At 44.6% G+C, this 18,455-nt stretch overlaps 1 protein-coding gene across 6 annotated transcripts in view; it reads right to left on the bottom strand.

Moving 5' to 3' along the window:
* Window positions 1-18,455, bottom strand: part of TMTC4 (transmembrane O-mannosyltransferase targeting cadherins 4) — a 123,074-nt gene that overhangs the window by 64,288 nt on the left and 40,331 nt on the right. For 5 of the 6 annotated variants that reach the window (XM_082434632.1, XM_082434631.1, XM_082434628.1 and 2 more), the window contains 6 exons: window positions 18,271-18,402; window positions 11,755-11,834; window positions 11,472-11,579; window positions 11,240-11,381; window positions 6,218-6,332; window positions 5,063-5,175 (listed from right to left, as the gene is read on the bottom strand). In XM_082434632.1, coding sequence (XP_082290758.1) covers window positions 5,063-5,175; window positions 6,218-6,332; window positions 11,240-11,381; window positions 11,472-11,579; window positions 11,755-11,834; window positions 18,271-18,402 — 690 coding nt within the window. Of the gene's footprint in view, window positions 1-2,060; window positions 2,170-5,062; window positions 5,176-6,217; window positions 6,333-11,239; window positions 11,382-11,471; window positions 11,580-11,754; window positions 11,835-18,270; window positions 18,403-18,455 lie in introns of all 6 variants that reach the window. The other variant, XM_082434633.1, reaches the window with a different exon arrangement.

Raw genomic sequence — 18,455 nt, 5'->3', positions numbered from 1 at the left:
TATCGCCTACGGTTTTCAAACTTTGAACGTGCCATGTTTTGCTCCACCAAACCCTTCTTCCGGAAACATTCGGGAGGCCCAGCAGGGCCACACCCTGTTGAGAAGAGGCTTGGAAGGCTGACCCATCGGGGCAATGTGCGACTGGGCAAAGGTGACAGGGCAGCAGTCAGGGGACGGTGGCTGCAGAGGGGATGAATATGCTAATGACTCTGCCACCTGCCTCCCTGAAGTGGCGGGAATTCTGCAACTTTAAGCAAGTAGCTCAGTTCAGGGTGCAGGGGAGGATGAGCAAAGGTCAAGCAGGAAAGTGCTGGGCCGCTGAGGACACCCACGCAAATGTCATTTCTGGTCAGCATCGGTGAGCTCATTTCTAGGATTCTCAAGGCAGGAGGTGGGGCCTGTGTAACACCCCCTAAGAATGCACACCCCCCCTCAGCGACCAGAAGCCGCCCATTCAGCTGCAGGAAATGAGCAGAGAGGATGAGGGAGAAACAGCCACCTGTCACCTCAGCCACTGCAGGACTGTACGTGAGCGTGACCGAATGCCCCTGAAGTGCAGAGCCAATTCTCGTAGAGACTTGCATTTCCCCCATACAGTATTCACTCCCAACCCAGCCACTGAGAAACACGGCCACGTTTTCTCGCCTGCTCATTGTGGGACCATGGCCGACTGCATGGCCCCTTTTTACCATAATGTTGAAAAATAAAGATGCCTCGTTGTTCTTGGCGACAGCTGCCGGGGGTGACTATCACACCATCTACATTCGTGGCCCTAAAGGGCCACTCATGCTTTAATCAGGGTCATAGGCTCAGCTTCAACAACCAAGGCTGGGGGTTTGGGGACAGGTTTTTACCTTCTATCTGTGCCCTACATGAGCTTTCTCCCAGGGGGCCTCCCATATCCAGGATCACATGTTTTATAAAGTGCAGGGAGACCAGCTTCCTTTGCCTTGTGCTGGCTGGGCAAACATCTCTGACACCACAACCTTTTAGACAGAGCTGGCAGAGAAAAATCTGTGTTTTAGAAATGTGGTCTGTGAGGGAATGAATGAAGATGTCAGGATTACACGCAGGATGCCAGCAAACCTCACTCTCAGAACTCAGTTCAAAGTCAGGGTCTACATTCCGAGTTTTGGGAGAGAAAGCTCCTTCAAGGAAGTCTAAGTTTTCCTGCTGTGTTAGGTATGCTGGAAACAAAAATGAAAACGATGCAAACAAACCAAAAAGCAAACGGATTGTGTAGATTTGTAGTTGTGCTCTTTCTGATGATTTTCGAATGTTTCCATTTAAAACCTCAAATATAAGAAATGGAAAGGCTAGGGAACCTCAATCTACTTTAAAATGCTCCTCCACATGCAAATGAAGCAGTGTTATCTGGAGACGACAGATGCAGAGATAAAAGGCAAGTTAGGAGTTCTCCAGGGGATGCTAGATTCATTTTTTGATTCATTTAACTAATTTCTCAAGCGCCTACAAGTGCAGACATCGTTCAGGACGATGTGCAGTCAGAGTCAGGTTTGGAGGATGTAGTGGGGTTTAGGAGAGTGGGCAATGGCACGGGGGTGAGGGCGTACAGCCTGTTTAGGGGCTGTAGGTCTTGGCAAGGCAAGGCTGGTGGGAAGGAGTGGGTATGAGATCAGGGAGGTAATGGGGGAAGAAAAAAAGGACTCAAAGTTTCCAAGCCTGCGGACTTCCCTGGCGGTCCAGTGGTTAAGACTCCATGCTTCCAATGCTGGGGGCACGGGTTCGACCCCTGATCGGGGAACTAAAATCCCACATGCCTCAAAGCGTGGCCAAAAAAAAAAAAAAGTTTCCAAGCCTGGAAGACAGAAGAACAATGGCACATTGAAAAAAGAAGGGGCGTCATGAAAAAAGAAGGGGCGTCAGGAGGAAGAGTGGGTTTGTGGGGCACCGTGAGTGTGGGTTAGACACGCTCCATCTTGGGTAACATTGGGACAGTCCTGAGGGGATGCTTCAGTGGCTCCTGGGAGGCAGGACAGGCTGGAGGCCTCGTTAGAACACGAATGCCCACAGGTATTCAAAGCCCATGAAATGCTCACCTATTAAATCAGGCTTTTTAATGACCCTGTTCCGGGAAGCGATGAACTATTCATAAACTGATCTTCTGTGGAGGTTCAAGGATGCTTCAAGACCCAGGTAACGAGCTGACTTATGCCAAGGAACAAATAAATAAACTCACCTTTAAAATCAGGGATTGTTTTTCATCAACAGACAGGTAAAATAACATATTTTCTAAAGTGTGTTAGACAAAATGTGTATGACCAGGGTTTAGGGTAACACATGGGACAGAGCAAGGCCTCGCAAAGGAGCAAGTGAGGGTCTTTCTGTCTAGGCGGCGAGGACTGGGCAGTCGGAGGTCGTGTCAGCCACGCCGGCCGCCGGGGTTGCAGCATCCTTAAACCCACGTCTATTCTCCCAGACAGCCTTTCAAGGACACCCTGCACACCACTCTGGTTGGGAAGGGAACGTGGGTGGTCCAACGTGAAGTTGAAACCACAAGTCACGTAGCAAGTATAGCTCCCTCTTCAATTCACCTTCCTTTCTTCCAGTTCAGTGGAGACAAAGTCTCCATTTGGTGGTGGTTTGGGGTCACCCCCAAACACCTGCCAATCTCCCTTTGAGGCTAACCGAGGGTTCACCCTCAGGCTCAGAGCCTTGGCCAGTAATAGTACGTACCTGAGACTTAGTAAAATTATTCTGTTTTCAGTTACCTTATATTTCTAGTAAAGATAGCATGTTTCCACTTTAATTACCATTTGTGTTTAAAATCTATTTAAAGAAATATATCAAGTGAATAATAAGTAGTATCTAGATGTGGCCAAAAAAAAAAAATTCTTAAGGGTATGACATAAATGTCTGGAGTTGGGGAAACTGCTCTCTAAACGTAATCTGCTCTTAAACTACAGGGCCCGTGGAACAGGTGATGCAGAGAGAATCAGCACGAGAGGCAACGTTCACCACTGAAAAACATCACTTTTGGAAATTAAATGGCAATGGGCATTATAAATGTTAATGGATTTTAATGATCCTTAGAGTTTCATTAAATAATCACTAGACTAAAATTATTGCTGTGTATGTATACATGTATACAATGTTTCATAGTTATAAATTACCTTCTTGTGCATTTCTTTCTTAGCACCATCTCCATTTCACAGAAGAATAAACTGAGGAGTGGTTAAGTGATGGCTCTTGGGTAAAAGGGCTGCTCGGATAAAAAGGTGCCCCAGAATCACCGGGATGTAACGAGAATGCTCACATCAAAGTCTCAAAAGAGATTCCGGAAGCCTGAACGTTCCGGAACCGAATGTGGGACGGGTTCCATCATTTCACAGTGGTGCACTGGGCACTTACAAAATGCCCAGCGGTTGGGGAGGGGTGGAGCAGCAAAGGAGACACGAAGATGGGACTTAAGACTCTGACCTCAAGGAGCCTCCAGGCTCACTAAGGACACTGACCAAGAGTTAGTGATCATCTAAAACAGCAAATGCCTAGGTGGAAAGGGAGTTGCACAGACTACAGACACCTGTCCTGATGGGCACGGTGGCCCAGCTGGAAGGTCTGCTTGCTCCACCCCTGCAAGTCACCACCACGTCACCTCTTCATCCAAGCGTCCCCGCCCAGTGCCCAAAGTTAAGTTCCTTATTTCAGATTTCACCCTCTGTTTCCTTATCTTAGGCTCAGCACCCTGGCCTAGACAGTTAGGAGGCAAAATGTGTAGAGAAACAGGAAACCCATTTCTCCATTCTGCTTTATGGAGTATTTTCTACTTTATCTGGGGAAAAAAACACACTAAATACCACTGTGAACTGGAACCCAAATCAACCCCAGGTTCCGTCACCTTACTAGGAATTCCAGTTTAGAAGCTGTGGGATGATAGAAAAATCAGCACATGATCACATAAGCTGCATCTCAAGGATGGTCACTGGACACTCCCCCCCGTCCCAGGCTGACAGATGGCTGGAAGGTCATTAGAAAGGAACCCACACACCTCACCTCCCTCCCCTCTACACAAGTAGGTCTGTAAAAAATAAAACGAACCCCCTCAAAAGGTTATCTGGGGGCAAAATCTAGAAATTCAAAAATGTACTCTGATGCTATTAAACTCCCTGATTATTCAATTCAAAAAGGATAGAAATGCATGAGACATGTTACTACTGTATCGTTATAGAAAATTATGCTGAGAATGACATCTAATGAGCCGAACAGGAGAAGTATGAATTAACCACTACTATTAGGCCGAGTGTGATCAAAATCAGATATGGCCCCTGATTCAGAAAGGAAATACTTCTCTCATGAGAGGACGAAGACACTGCTTCTAGAAGTGTGTTTTCTGTAACATCTGTGCTGGGAAGCGGGATGCTGGTTAGAATGCACGCTCCCTGACCTTCCCCCACGGAGCCACGCGGAGAGACACGGGCCTCTGCACTCTCACAGGCTCCCTCGGTGCTTCTGATACACAAACTACAATCTGAGACCGGTGCTACTAGGAACAGAGTCCCCTTCAGCATCCAGGGAGTTACGTGCCTTCCGACTCACGGTCTACTCCTGGCCCACCCTGGGACCCCAGTTAGTTAGAGGCCAGATGCAATATCCTGTGGTTTTCGTTGGTCAGAAACTTCTAGGGCTTTGCAGGTGACCTGTAACTTCCCGTAGGTGAGGAAAAACTTGGAAGCCGCGAGAACCCGTCCTATATTCTCCACGGGCTGGTACTCCTTTTGGGCAGAAGAGGACGAGCCCCAGCGCCAGGGACAGAATCACAGCCCCATGCCGGGAGCTGGGGCATCTGCTAGGATTTTTTTGGCTTCTCCTCCCCTCCCACGTTTGAGCGATGCTGGTGAATCCTGACCAGAAAGCACGTGGAGTCTGAGTCCACAAATTCACCTCTTGGGCAACTTCTCAAAGCAAACTGACCGAGCCACGCCGGTACGCAGCTACCACTGGTTGGGCCTAATTCTGAATTTAACTGGGCAGACGTTACATTGATGGCTCCTGTCAGATGCCGGCATTCACTGCAAGAAATCACGGCCTGCAGTTCACACACCTTGTATTTCTGGGACTTTCCCAGCACGTTTGCCAAGGAGAACATCAGAGAGTGGTCATTAGGTATTAATTCCAGTGCCTCTCTTCCAACAGCTTCGGCTTGGGCTAAATTACCTGTGAGTGAAAAATGGAAAACTTAAAAAACATGTTCGCATTGTACTAGTATTTTAGTCTCTCTCTCTAATTAACAGGGCTTATGTGCATTATGTACAATGATTATGAATAAACCACTTAAGAAGACCAATGTAGAACACATAATACACACACACATACACAACACTCAACACACACACACACGACCTATCAGTTGCAAAGCCACTGCAGTCCAGCACAATTCCGACATAACATACCAACAGCTTTTGATTAAGTTCTGTCAAAGCATGTAAAATCTAATTTTAATTTCCCCCAGATACCAGTTATACCCAAATCAGAGAAAACAAGTCTGCAGAATAAGAATATCACAGCAACAGTTTAATAACTGAATATTTATAGTATTGAAGCTCACATTCTACACTTTCATTAGGAACAAGATGCATATCTCCCTCCACACTGAGTAGATGGCTTACGAGCTTTAAATTCTGCCAAATGAAAACTATCATTTCCTATGGGATGGCTGGATTTTTAAAAGTAGGGGAACAGAGAAACTTCTAATTGATTGAGTCTCGCACGGGCTAAGAAACCAGGTCACCAAATTTATTACCATTATATCGAAAATAAGAATCTGTGAGTGTAGGTTTGAGAGCACCTCCTTTGAGTACCGTCCGTGAACTTCGGAGCATGGACCTAGCACCATCCATTTCATAAGCCCAGAAGCCATTCTTACTTACTTCCAGGTACCTCCAGCATCCTAGGTGATGGCCATTGCCAGATGACAGGCTTCAGGAGAAATGAGATGTTAGTGCACACCTGCCCCCGTTACTCAACACCAACTCTAAGCGAAGTGTCACCTTCCCAAACATGCATATTGCAACATGTCAAAGGAAACTCCATACTCTAGAAGTACACACAGATTTGTCATGTAAAATATTGAACCCCATATTTATTTAAAAAAAAAAACAACTCTAATGCACACTAGGGAAAAAAAAAAGCGCAAGCATCTGTTTCCTAATTATCCAACGGCACTACACCGTGGACTGCCCGAATCGCGTCTCCACACCTGTGTTATCAAGGAGGATGATCATGTTGTTCCAGGCCAGGCTGTGCTCTGGCTTCAGCACGGTAGCATTCCTCCACGCGTTCAGCGCGTCCACGTGACGATTGAGATCTGCATACTGAACACAAAGCAGGGACACCCCCAGTCAATATTCCAGTTCTTTTTTTTGTTTTCTTTCTCCAAGATATAACCAAACCAAACCCCCAACCAAACCGAACCGAACTTGTATTTATCGAGCGTCTAATTTTTCATATTAACTCATTTAGCCCTCTCAACAATCTCAGTGAAGGAGAGAACTATCCCCGTTTTACAGATGAAGTAAATAACTGAGGCACAGAGAAAGGAAGTAATGTGCCCAAAATGCCATATCTAGAAATGGGAGAGCAGGGCCTGGGACCAGGTGGCCTAGCTCCTGAGCCTACAACCTTTTAACTACAACCCGTAATTTAGTGATTCCAGGTGTCAAAGCATGTTTCAGACTACTGAAGAGAGGTTAAGGAAAAAACCTAATCCTTAGTATTTTTCCAGAAAGATTTCACATAGGCTATCTTTGATAAGATATTATTTAAAATGGTCAACAAAATATTTAATGTGATTAAAAGCTCTATGGGCCAAATTCACCTTGTGAAGAATGGTCTTCCTGCCTACATCTAAGCTTCCTATAAAACTGTGAGTCTATCAGACATACTTTATGAACTGGTTGGAAAAGTCTTAAGCGGTAAATGTAAACCTCTTTGGCAATTTGGAGCCTGTTTGCCTCCTTCAGGAAGGAGAGAATGATCTGTTGCTTTCTTTTGAGAGGGAGTGTTAACATCGATAACAGAATATGAAATGGCTGGCTGTCAATCTGCATAGTTAATAAAAGCACACAGAGGGGGAAAGTGATGGATTGTTTAACAGGTGACCCTCTTGCCCTCTTCAACTCAGTTCAAATGCACATCTCATCTGAATGAACACGGTTCCTTTAACTCTGCAAAAAAGTACACACAATTACAATTTATCAGAGTTTAAGGCTATTTCCTTACTTACTGTCAAGTCTGTCTTTTCATTAGACAACAGAAACATTGTGACTTGCCCCATGACCCCACACACAGCAAACAGGTGGCACAGCACGCAAGAAAAAGAAAGGTTTAAGGAATTAGGAATTACGGAAACATTTGTGAATATCCATTTGCTAAAGATGTCGGAATTTCCCATGAGACTCAGAAACTCAAGTTACAATATTTTAGCCCTTAAATGAGGAAATATGTAAAGTTCAAAGACTTAAAATAATTTAGGATGCCTAATTATACCAACATTTAATTGTCTCTTTATATTTGATGTTCCATTGATTTCTCAGCCAGTTCTCTCCAGCAAGTGACAGGTATTTGAGTCATGTGGACACAATCTGTGGTGACATTCTTTCAAAGGCACCCAGGAAAACCAACATAACTTCGTTTACACAACAAAAACATTCTTTACATATTTTATTATTTATTATTATTTTTCATTACTATTTATTGAAGAACAACACCAGCCTGAACCCGGTAACACTTACTCCTATTTTGCCTTGAACTTTATCTTTTATACCATCTATACAAAGTGAACAAGCACTTTAAGGGAAACAGAGAAAAATGGTGATTTAGCAAGAACTACCCATTCTGAAAGTGGACGGGTAATAAGCATGTTATTTACCTATTAGTCCTATGCTCATCCTTCTATGCTCTGCAAACTACATTTCCCATGGTGCTTTGCTACTTGGCCCGTTAAGTCTCTCTGCCAATAGAAGTCACAGGTGATGATCAGATAGTTGGAAGAGGGAGTAGCACTTTCCCCCCATTCTCGCTCTCTCTTTCCTTGTCCTTGGCAGTGCCTCTACAGTGGCCATGTCCCCTCCCTCCACAGTCCCAGGGCTGGACTGTGGTCCTTCTGTCACAATCTCAGCCTTGAGGTGATGGTAGCTTCTGAGATGTGGTGCCTTCTCTGAGCTCTTAAATTCTGGTGGCATCACTTCGTTCCATTTGTTCCCCTAACCCTACAGGGTTTCCTTTTACTCTCTGAGTTAATGTCACCTTTCCATGTGTGTTCTTCCAACAACTGTCTAACCCATTCCTTGTACTGAATCTTCTCTATTTAAAATACTTAGCGCGGGGACTTCCCTGGTGGTCCAGTGGGTAAGACTCTGTGCTCCCAATTCAGGGGGCCGGGGTTCGATCACTGGTTGGGGAACTAGATCCTGCATGCATGCAGAGCTGCAAACTCTGCAACTAAGAGTTTGCATGCCGCAACTAAAAGATCCCACATGCCACAACTAAGACCCAGTGCAACCAAAATAAATAAACAAATAAATATTTTTAAAAAAGAGATTATTTTAAAAAAACATACTTAGCATGGTTTTGGTTTTCCTGAATGGATCCTGCCTGATGCAATTACTCCTGGCAAAATGAACTGTCTCCAGTCACTATTACCGTAATTTTCTAATGTCAGTAATGTGTCCCAAATAATCCAGCTCTTCCCAATTTCCTACGTCACAAGAGAAGTTCATTATAGTCCCTTCTTTCCTGTATCCAGAAATCAAAACACATTTCTGTCTCCCACTACTGAAGAGTGACTAAGGAAGATTTTTTCAAAAAGGAAACTCTTCAGTTATTAAGTTCCTATTATTTGCCGATATAAAAATATACTGGTTGAGCTGTTAAAGATTAAGCTCTTAATGCTTTTAAGCTGTCAAGCAGGCAAAAGCTGGATAATTGAACAACAAAGGAGAGCAAAATCTTTAAATAAGCAAGAACAGCTGGCAGGAGGGAACACAGAAAGATTACTTCACGGTAGCATAATTAGTAAACAGTACACAGAGAACAGTACAAGGTCTCAATATAGTCAATACTACAGGTGATCTTCTAAGTGAGAGTGGGGATGAGTTCCAGGGCCTGGAGCACATGTTAAAATCCTCTATTTTGCATTCTATCTTCCTTTCTTTGGACATAACTTGGCTCATTTAGCATTAATTCTCAATTTTCCAAACCCCAAGGAATTGCAGTGACAGGCAGCTACTGGGGGAAGGAAGAAGACCGCTAAGTATTAGAGCTTTAAAGTATAACCGAGGGCTCCAGGCAGATACACTCACTTCACAAACAATACCCTGAAAAAAGAGCTGCCTCCAAAAAAATTTAAAAAAAAGAATGAAAGAAGAATTTGTGTGGATCTCAAGTATAATATGTCACGCAAGTCCTAGTGTAGACACAGTAAATAGAAACAGTAATCCCTGCAATAACCACCAATGCAAGTATTTGGATAATACCCAATATGTTCCCAGACCCCATTCTCACTTCATTAACTTTGCAGGGACCCACCCTGCTCTGTGTGTGACTGGATTTTCTGGTCTCTACTGGTATTATTACAGTGGAGTTTTACTGTCTCTCCCCTACTCCAAGAAAACAAGATAGAGGACCCAAACATGCCACCCCAAATATACCATTTTGGCATAAAGATTATTGCACTGAAGGCATTTGAGAGTCAATGCAGAAAGCAGCTTTCCTGGAGCTTCCCTGATCTGACTAAAAGCAGAAACTTCTGAGACAGGAGGACGGCCTCCCCTCCTGGGGAAGTTTTATGGCTATGGAGAAGACGAACCTACACAAACACACCTCACTTCATTATATATGTGAGGTTTCCCCCATATATTTACCTTCCCACAGTTCGTCAGCTTGGAAGCCTGAAACCTCTTTCTTTGTATTGTCATTTCTCTACAAATGTATAGTTCTCTGCTAAGATGCTACATAAGCCCAAGTTCTAACCATCCCTTTGAGTTACCCCACTTGTCTGCCCACTGCACACATTAATAAACTGTTTTTCTCGTTACCACCTCCATCACCTCACAGAACTACCATTTTTTGGGTGTGCGCTTATTTTCTTTATTAAGGAAAGCAAGAGCTTTAATAATTAAGCTGTGCGTCCTCATGGAGGCCTTTCAGAAATGATGACAAAATCTATTTCATTATCATTAGCAATATATGCTTTCAGATTTTTTTTTTAAATTAATTAATTTTATTTTTGGCTGCGTTGGGTCTCTGTTGCTGCCCACGGGCTTTCTCTAGTTGCAGCGAGCGGGGCTACTCTTCGTTGTGGTGCGCAGGCTTCTCATTGCAGTGGCCTCTCTTGTTGCAGAGCATGGGCTCTAGGCGCACGGGCTTCAGTAGTTGTGGCACGTGGGCTCAGTAGTTGTGGCACGTGGGCTCAGTAGTTGTGGCGCACGGGCTTAGTTGCTCTGCAGCATGTGGGATCTTCCCGGACCAGGGCTCGAACCCATGTCCCCTGCACTGGTAGGTGGATTTTTAACCACTGTGCCACCAGGGAAGCCCCATGCTTTCAGATTTTAAGATTATTGAACTTACTGTATGAGCTACTGCTGTATTATTTATTTGAAGAAAGAAACTATATTTTAAAAAAAAGAGTCAAGAGCAATAACAGCTTTATAAATATCCTGTTAGCGACCAAAAAGAGAAAGTCTCTACGGAATACATTATGTTCTATTTCCACTGAATAATCTCAAAGCCCTTTTGTGGGCTCCTGAGCTTTCTTTTATGGGTGGATAGTTACCTGTAAAAATGCAGGAACAGTCCCTTGAGGCAGCAGAAGAGGAAAGCTCAGAAGTCACATTATGGGTTTGCTTTTTTTAAATTTCAGTTTTTATTCAATTGGTGTTTTAAAAACAGAGAGACCAATGTTTATCAGGAAGTAACCCCTTGGAATACTGTTTTACAGGGCACAAAGGGAGTTTAAAAATTGTAATTTATTCCTTAGTTTAACCTGTTGCCTTTATGATCTCTTAAACTTGGCTAATTCAAGTTGGCTTGCTCTCTAATTAGAGCTAAAAAAAACTACATAGGAGGAAATCAAATAGCTACCTTCAACTGAGATAAAAGTATGTGCAAGAACTTCATAAGCTGTAGAGGATTAGAATGGGTGCTGCTCTTCTCAGTTTATTATAAAGAAAGAAACAAAACCAAGCTTTTCTTCCGCAGCCACAGGGCACCACGTGCTTACCAAACGCCCGAGGTTGTAGTAACAATCTGGGTATTTCCTCCTATGTTTGATCGCCGTCCGGTAACTTTGCTCGGCAGCCTGGAACCGTTTCAGGCTGTTCTGCACGATGCCTAAATTCATCCACGCGGCGGCGAAGTCTGGCCTGGAAGATAAACAAGGAAAAGAACGGCTAGCTCCCAGAACGCCGGAGCGCATTTCCATGCCATGAGCATGATTATGAAACAACGCTTACTGTATCTGTACAGCCAAAGACAGCAGCTCCTCTGCTTCCTGGAGCTCATTCCTTTCTTTTAAGATATTTCCCAGATTATTCATGGCATGAACGTACTTCGGATTTAATCTGGAAGTGGAGAGAGAAACCAAGCCTGTAGTGTTCACTAAACTCTCAGGAGTTGGCAAATTTATCTTAAAGTTGGGGTCCTCATGGGGACAGGTTTTTAACGCTAGAAAGTTAAAATAAGACACGTGTACTGTAAAGACGGCATTTCTTCTGTGAGACAGGACGCTTGCAGTACCTCACAGCTTCCCGGTAGTATCTAATGGCAGCTGTCTGATTGCCTTTATCAGCCAGGTTTTTGCCCACGTTGTAGTGAACCTGAAAAGAGAGGGAAAAATTGGCCATCAGCTGCCAGACTTCTTTGTTCAGAGCTGGGATGCCTAGCATACCTTCTAAATGAAAGCAAAAGATAATGGTATTAAAAAACAAGCCCCTACCAGAACTTTAGCTAAACCCCTACAGAGGCTGGACCGAGCTTGCTGGTGCTCTAGTGCCCTGCCCTATAAGAAGATTCGAGGGAAGGGAGGTGACAAGCAGATGGTAACACTAAAGTGTGACAGCAGGATATTGACTAAAGAACTCAACAGAGAAAACTGGAAAGTTAGGAAGCTGGGCTGGTTTTTACTGTGAAACCCTGGCTCCCCCTCTTTCTCACACACCTGCACCCACTAGGGCTGAGTGGCAAAGTCCAACCACACGTGCATGTGAGGAAACAATGACGATTCTGTATTTTAAACAAATATAGCACTTTCTTGTATGACACCTTTCTTCTGTAGCAATACTATCATTCCACTTTACACTAATCAAATTCTCCCTCCCTCATTCCTTTAGGTAATGACTGCATCCCAGGCACCATGTTGGCAGCTACAGATACAATGGTGGGCAAACCATTCAGACCCCTGCCTCCTGAGCCCTGGATGGGAGTCAAATGCCCTCATTAGTAAATGTGTCACTCGAAGGGGCCGGGGCTCTGGAGGAAGGTGAGTCTGAGGACGGCACCTGGTTGAGTGTCAGGAAGGCTGTCCTATAAAGGGCCTTGCAGCAGAGACCGGAATGGGGATCACCCGGTAAAGGGGCTGCAGTGGAGCGAGCGTCCCAGGTGGAGCAGCAAGGGGCAGGGTCCCTGGCCTAGAGGAAGCCTGCTACGTTTGGTGGAGCAGCTACAGGCAGCCTGGCGTCGCTGAGCGCAGAGGGCAGGGGAGACCAGGCTACACAGGGAACCCCGAGAGGCGTTGGGTCCCGTTTAGTCTTTGCCCCAAGAGAAGTGGGAGGCCAGTGCGGGGTCTGTAAGTGCCTGAGTTTCCTAGGGCTGCGGTAACAAAGGACCACAAGCTGGGGGCTTAGAGACAACAGAAATGTATTCCGCCGTAGTTCTGGAGGCAGAAATTAGCAGCAGCAAGGCTGGTTCCCACTGGAGGCTCTGAGGAAAACTTCCACGCTTCTCTCGTCTTCTGACCGTGGCCGGCCATCCTTGGTGTACCTTGCTCTGCGGCTGCAGCACTCGAATCTGCCTCTGTCTTCACGTGGCCCTCTCCCCGCTGTGTGTCCGTGTCTCTGCTCTCTCTCACAAGGACACCAGTCATAGTAGATTAACGGTCCGCCCTATTCCAGTATAACCTCATCTTAACTTACATCTGAATGACATCTGCAAGGACCCCCCCTTCCCAAATAAACAGGGCTTAGGACTTGAACACATCTTGGCGGCGGGGGGTGGGGTGCACAGTTCATCCCGTAACAAAAGCCAGGGGTAGGAGGGTGGCAGAGGGTCAGAATCAGATTTAGGTTTATGTAAAGTAAGTCACACTGCGAAATTCACGTGAGTCAGGAAAAAGCCAACGCTGGGGGTCCAGGGAGAGCCTGTAGCTGCGGCCCCAAGAGCGAGGATGGCGGACGGAGCCGGGTGGTGGTGAAGAAGTGGGGGGATCTGAGGACCACTGAGGCAGCAAAGAGCCCAGGGCAGCAGAACTGCACGGACTCATGAGGACTATTACCAGAAGTATTTAGCAATCACCAAACGCTCCTCTGGAGGCTTACAGTGTAAAGGCCAACAGCATCTCAGAGGAGATGATGCTTCAGAAATTCATTCCGTTGGGTGTGTGCAGGGTGACTAATAATAACTAACAGCAGCGGCTGGCAGGTACTGAGGGACCGCTTTGGCATCATTAAGTGTCTTGCCCTAGGTTGTGGTACTAGATTTGAACCCAGGCTCCAAAGCCTGTGTTTCTTCTCACTATATCACACCCATTTATCAAGGTGCTGGGTGAAAATGGGGCCGGGCTGCTCAAGACAGTTTCTAGACCCACTCATTTACCCCATCTATTATTTTTTTAAGGTAAAATAATGTTTCTTTTGGGTGTTAAGGGCTGCATTGTGACCCCAAAATTCATATGTTGAAGTCCTAGACCCCAGCACCCCAGAATGTGACTGTATTGAAAGATGGGGGTCTTTAAAGAGGTCATTAAGTTGAAATGAGGCTCTTCGGGGCCCTGATCCAATCTGACTGATGGCCTTGTAAGAGAAGGAAATTTGGACACACAGAGAACACCAGAGATGCCTGCACACAGATGAAAGGCTGTGTGAGGACATAGCAAGAAGGTGGCCATCTGTAAGCCAAGGAGAGAGGCCTCAGGAGAAACCAGCTCTTCTGACGCCTTGACCCTGGACTTCCGGCCTCCAGAGCCGGGAGAAAATAAAACTCTGTTGTTTAAGTCAGCCAGTCCATTGTATTTTGTTACGGCAGCCCTAGCAGACCAACACATGGTGAATCACAATAATGATTTGAGCACAATCAAGTAGCATTATACCTGAACATTCAAAACCCCTTTTAAAAGAATAACCACATCCTGCCTTATCAATCTTAACCTACAGTGATAGCACGTTTTCAAAACTACTGATATTTCTGGAAGGGTATAGAGCACTGCGACATTCTTTAAGCACATATGTAACAGAGATTTTTTTTTTAAAATTAATTAATTAATTAATTTCTGGCTGCATTGGGTCCTTGTTGCTGCGCCCGGGCTTTCTCTAGTTGCGGCGAGTGGGGGCTACTCTGTTGCGGTGTGCAGGCTTCTCTTATTGCAGAGCACGGGCTCTAGATGCAATGGCTTCACTAGTTGTGGCACGTGGGCTCAGTAGTCGTGGCTCGCGGGCTCTAGAGTGCAGGCTCAGGAGTTGTGGCGCACAGGCTTCGCTGCTCCGCGACATGTGGGATCTTCCCGGACCAGGGCTCGAACCCCACCGTGTCCACTGCATTGGCAGGTGGATTCTTATCCACTGCACCACCAGGGAAGCCCAAGATTTGTTTTTTAACTGTCAATTTTAAAGTCTATACATCTATTTTTACCTCATCGGACAAAAGGAATCACAAACGGGGAAATCACAGGCGATAGAAATGTATAATATTGCGCAGCACACCCTGTATAATTTAAACTTCCTAAACCAAATTATTGTCCACCTGTAGGTGTTACCGTCTTTACGTTATAGCTTGCAGGAGACTAGTTAATGCTATGGCTCGATCGTGGGTTTTGAAACGTGGGCTCTAAGTGGGTTGATTTTGTGCCTCCCCCAGCCCCAGTCTGGAAGTGTTTACCCACTCCCTCACGCCCCACACACAAAGGGACCGAACCTGGAGACTCCAACCTGTGAGTGAGGACGTATGTGCCTGTGGTCCCCAGAATACAAACACAGCTTCTCCGCAGACTTCAACACAGCTCCTGCCTCTTCCGCCCCTGAGCTCCTGCTGCTTTCCTTTGTTACGGGGAAATTCTGTTTTCTCAATAAAAAGCTCAGACAAAGAGCTGAACTGCCCTCTGCAGTAGAGCCGCTGTTCTGTTAGACCCGACGCCACCGACCAGGAGATCAGGGGAGGGCGGAGGGTTGCTTTGCAAAATCAGACTGCAGTGAATTCAATGGAACTAGTTAAAAATTGGATAGCCCCCTAGAAGACAAGCTGTCCATAATTAAGACTGGTAAACAGGTTTACCCAGAGGCCAGCCTTATCCTATGGGTGACACGGAGGGAAGTGTTTGAATAGAAAACAGCTGCCTAGATAACCCATTGTGAAAAACCAAAGCAAACCCCTACGAAACAGTTTACCTAAAATAGAGTTTAAAGAATGAGTGATTTTTGTTTCCCGGGAATGTAAAGGATTGAAAAAGCCTACTTATCCTTGAACTTTCCCTCCTGCCTTTGTGATTCATATGCTGAGGCAACGAACCAGCACAGAAGCCACAGAGAAAACCCACCATTGCAACCCAAGGATATGTAAATGCAAACGAAGTGAAAGCATCCATAAGGGAAGGAGGTACATTCAACAGCAACGTTAAAACCAGTTTGTTTCAAATGTCCTGTTAAAACTTCATGTTAAACTTAAAATGTTTTAAACACATCAAAATCCTATAACCCATCCTAGCTCATCCTTAAGGAAATACCTCATTGTGGTATATGATCCCTTTCATTGTTAAAAGAATTTAGACTTGTATCCCAGGGTTGATACAAAGTGTCACACACTCTCAAGCCTCAAAAACTAAGAATGGCTGCAAATACAATCAGATACTTGGTGTCTCATCCGTAGTAGGAATTTAATTTCTATTGTCTCAGTTCAGTCACTAATACCGAGTTCCCACCATATGCAAGGCACTGTGGGTATAATTCAAATGCAGACCAGGCACAGCACTGAGTCTCGTTTGTAAATCTGGGACTAACTGACAGCCGGTGCCAATTGCTTACTTAATAGTCAGTGAATGTAAAGTGGAAATGAGTGCAGAAAATGTATCTCCTGCAATAGAGTTGAATGAAACCAGTGTCTTTCTAAATGAGATCTCTTCCCTGAAATCAACCTAGCTCCCCTCCTCCCGAAAAAGGAAGTAAAGAGAACTTTATTATACTTCAGTTTATAGTGGAAAGTAAAAAACAAAAAAAGAAACCTATCTTGCTCATACTGAATGGCACCACTGAAAAATGTTCTTGGAAAGGCTTATCACTACTGGGCCCATTCTGAAGATGAGGTCTTGTATGTATGTCGTAAATTAAAAAGAGAAAACCACACACAGAGACATATGATTATGTGCATGACCATCTGCACACCCCCTGTGTTTTCTAGCCTATGACATATGAAATCATAAGGCAGACGTATAGGCTCAAACATCACATATGTCCCATCCCCCCTCATTTACTAGGGTAACCTGGGCACAGCACTATACCAGGCCTCTATCTACCACCTAAGTTACTAACTTAGATGAAGTCAGCTCCATCTTTCCATGCCTTTTTCATTTGGAAAATTAAAGAAAATAACCTCTCTCTGACAACCTTCGAGGGAGGATAATGGAGATTAATGATAGAGCCTCTACAAAGAAATCTGAGTTCCTTCTGGGGAAGAACTATATAAATAGAAGGGGTAATTACTGCCATTCAAACGGAAAAGTAAAAATAAAGCAAATCTATTAACATTATGAAATTAAATCACAGGCAATTTATTTTTAATAGCATAAAATAAATGGCTAGGTCAGCAAATCAAATTAACAATAAAAGCTTGAAATAATTCACTCTTTTATCTCAGCCTCTAACTATAAAACACGAACAAGGTTTTCTTTAAATCAAAGAAAAGACAAACAAGGAGTCAGCACCTTTTATACTATCCCTCACTCCACGGTCACAATAAGACATCAACTATTCATTAGATTTCTTCATACAATTTTGCCTGAAATCACCGTTTTTCTCTTAAATATAGAATGTGGAAATGAGACAGAATTCCATGGAGTTTTTATCCTTCCCCCACTCCCCCATCACAATTAAGCATCCTAGGAAGCTCCAATTCTGATGACACCGAAGGAGAACGGGACTGTTATTTAATAATAATAATGATCTATCTTAACAGAATTCTTCTAACCTAACTCCTTGGCCTCCCATTTTGAGCAAATATCATTCCCTTCTTTTCATTTAATGGGACAACCAAGACTAAAAGGAGCCTATGAAAGCAAACATTTCTGGATCACCTACTATGTTCTAAGTACCATGTCAGGGCACTCCAGAGGCCACATTTCATTAAAGCCTCACAACAAACCCAGGAGATAGGCACTGTCGTCCCGTGTCCCTCCCCCGCCAATCCCCCCGCCCCTCTGCCCAAAGAGGCACAGCTGGGTAAGTGAAGAGACTGAATTCATCAAGGATACAAGTGAAACAAACTCGTACCAGACTGTGTCAACAAAAACACTGCCAATTTTAAAGTCTGTACATTTATTTTTACCTAATCTGGCAAAAAGAATCCCAAGTAGAGAAGCCACAGGTGATAGAAATGTGTGCTACTGAACACCCCACAGGGTCCTTTAAACTTCCTGAACTGAACTGCTGTCCACTCACAGGTATTATCATCTTCCAGTTATAGATATCAGGAGGCCGGAGCACGTGTTTTGAAAAGTGTGCTCTAAATGGTTCGACTGTGGGCCTCCCTGGACCCCAGACTAGATATGTGGAGTTACCTTCCCTGCCACCACTTTAATCCATGATTTGGACCAACTGGAAGATGAGTAAAAACTTGTTTAGGTAATCTGCTGTTTCACTGACATTGTCTGGTTTTAATGATTTCTTTTGTATTATTTTGGCTAAGTGCAATTTTAATAAATTTTGTCAAAATCATTAAAAAAAAAAAAAAAAGAAAAACCCCAAGTATATGATCAAGGTCATATGCCGGATTCCGTGTGAAGGTAAACATTCTCCTTACTCAGCTGTCGAACTTAAAACATGGCAGCCCACATACCTTGGCATTGAGAGGACACACAGACAGGGCGCTTCTGAAGAGCTGTTCCTCACTCCGCCACGCGCCGCTGCGAATCACGCATCTCAGCGTGTTTATGAATAAAATCCCCAGGACGAAAGCAGCAATCAGTTTCTTAAGAAGAGAGGGACATGGGAAATGTCATTAGTAAAATCCACCCATCGTCT

The sequence above is a fragment of the Balaenoptera physalus genome, assembly GCF_965194825.1.
Source record: "Balaenoptera physalus genome assembly, chromosome: 18".
Taxonomy (NCBI): Eukaryota; Metazoa; Chordata; class Mammalia; order Artiodactyla; family Balaenopteridae; genus Balaenoptera; species Balaenoptera physalus.
Note: the sequence above shows the minus strand (reverse complement) of the source record. Positions and strands in the feature narration are given on the sequence as shown.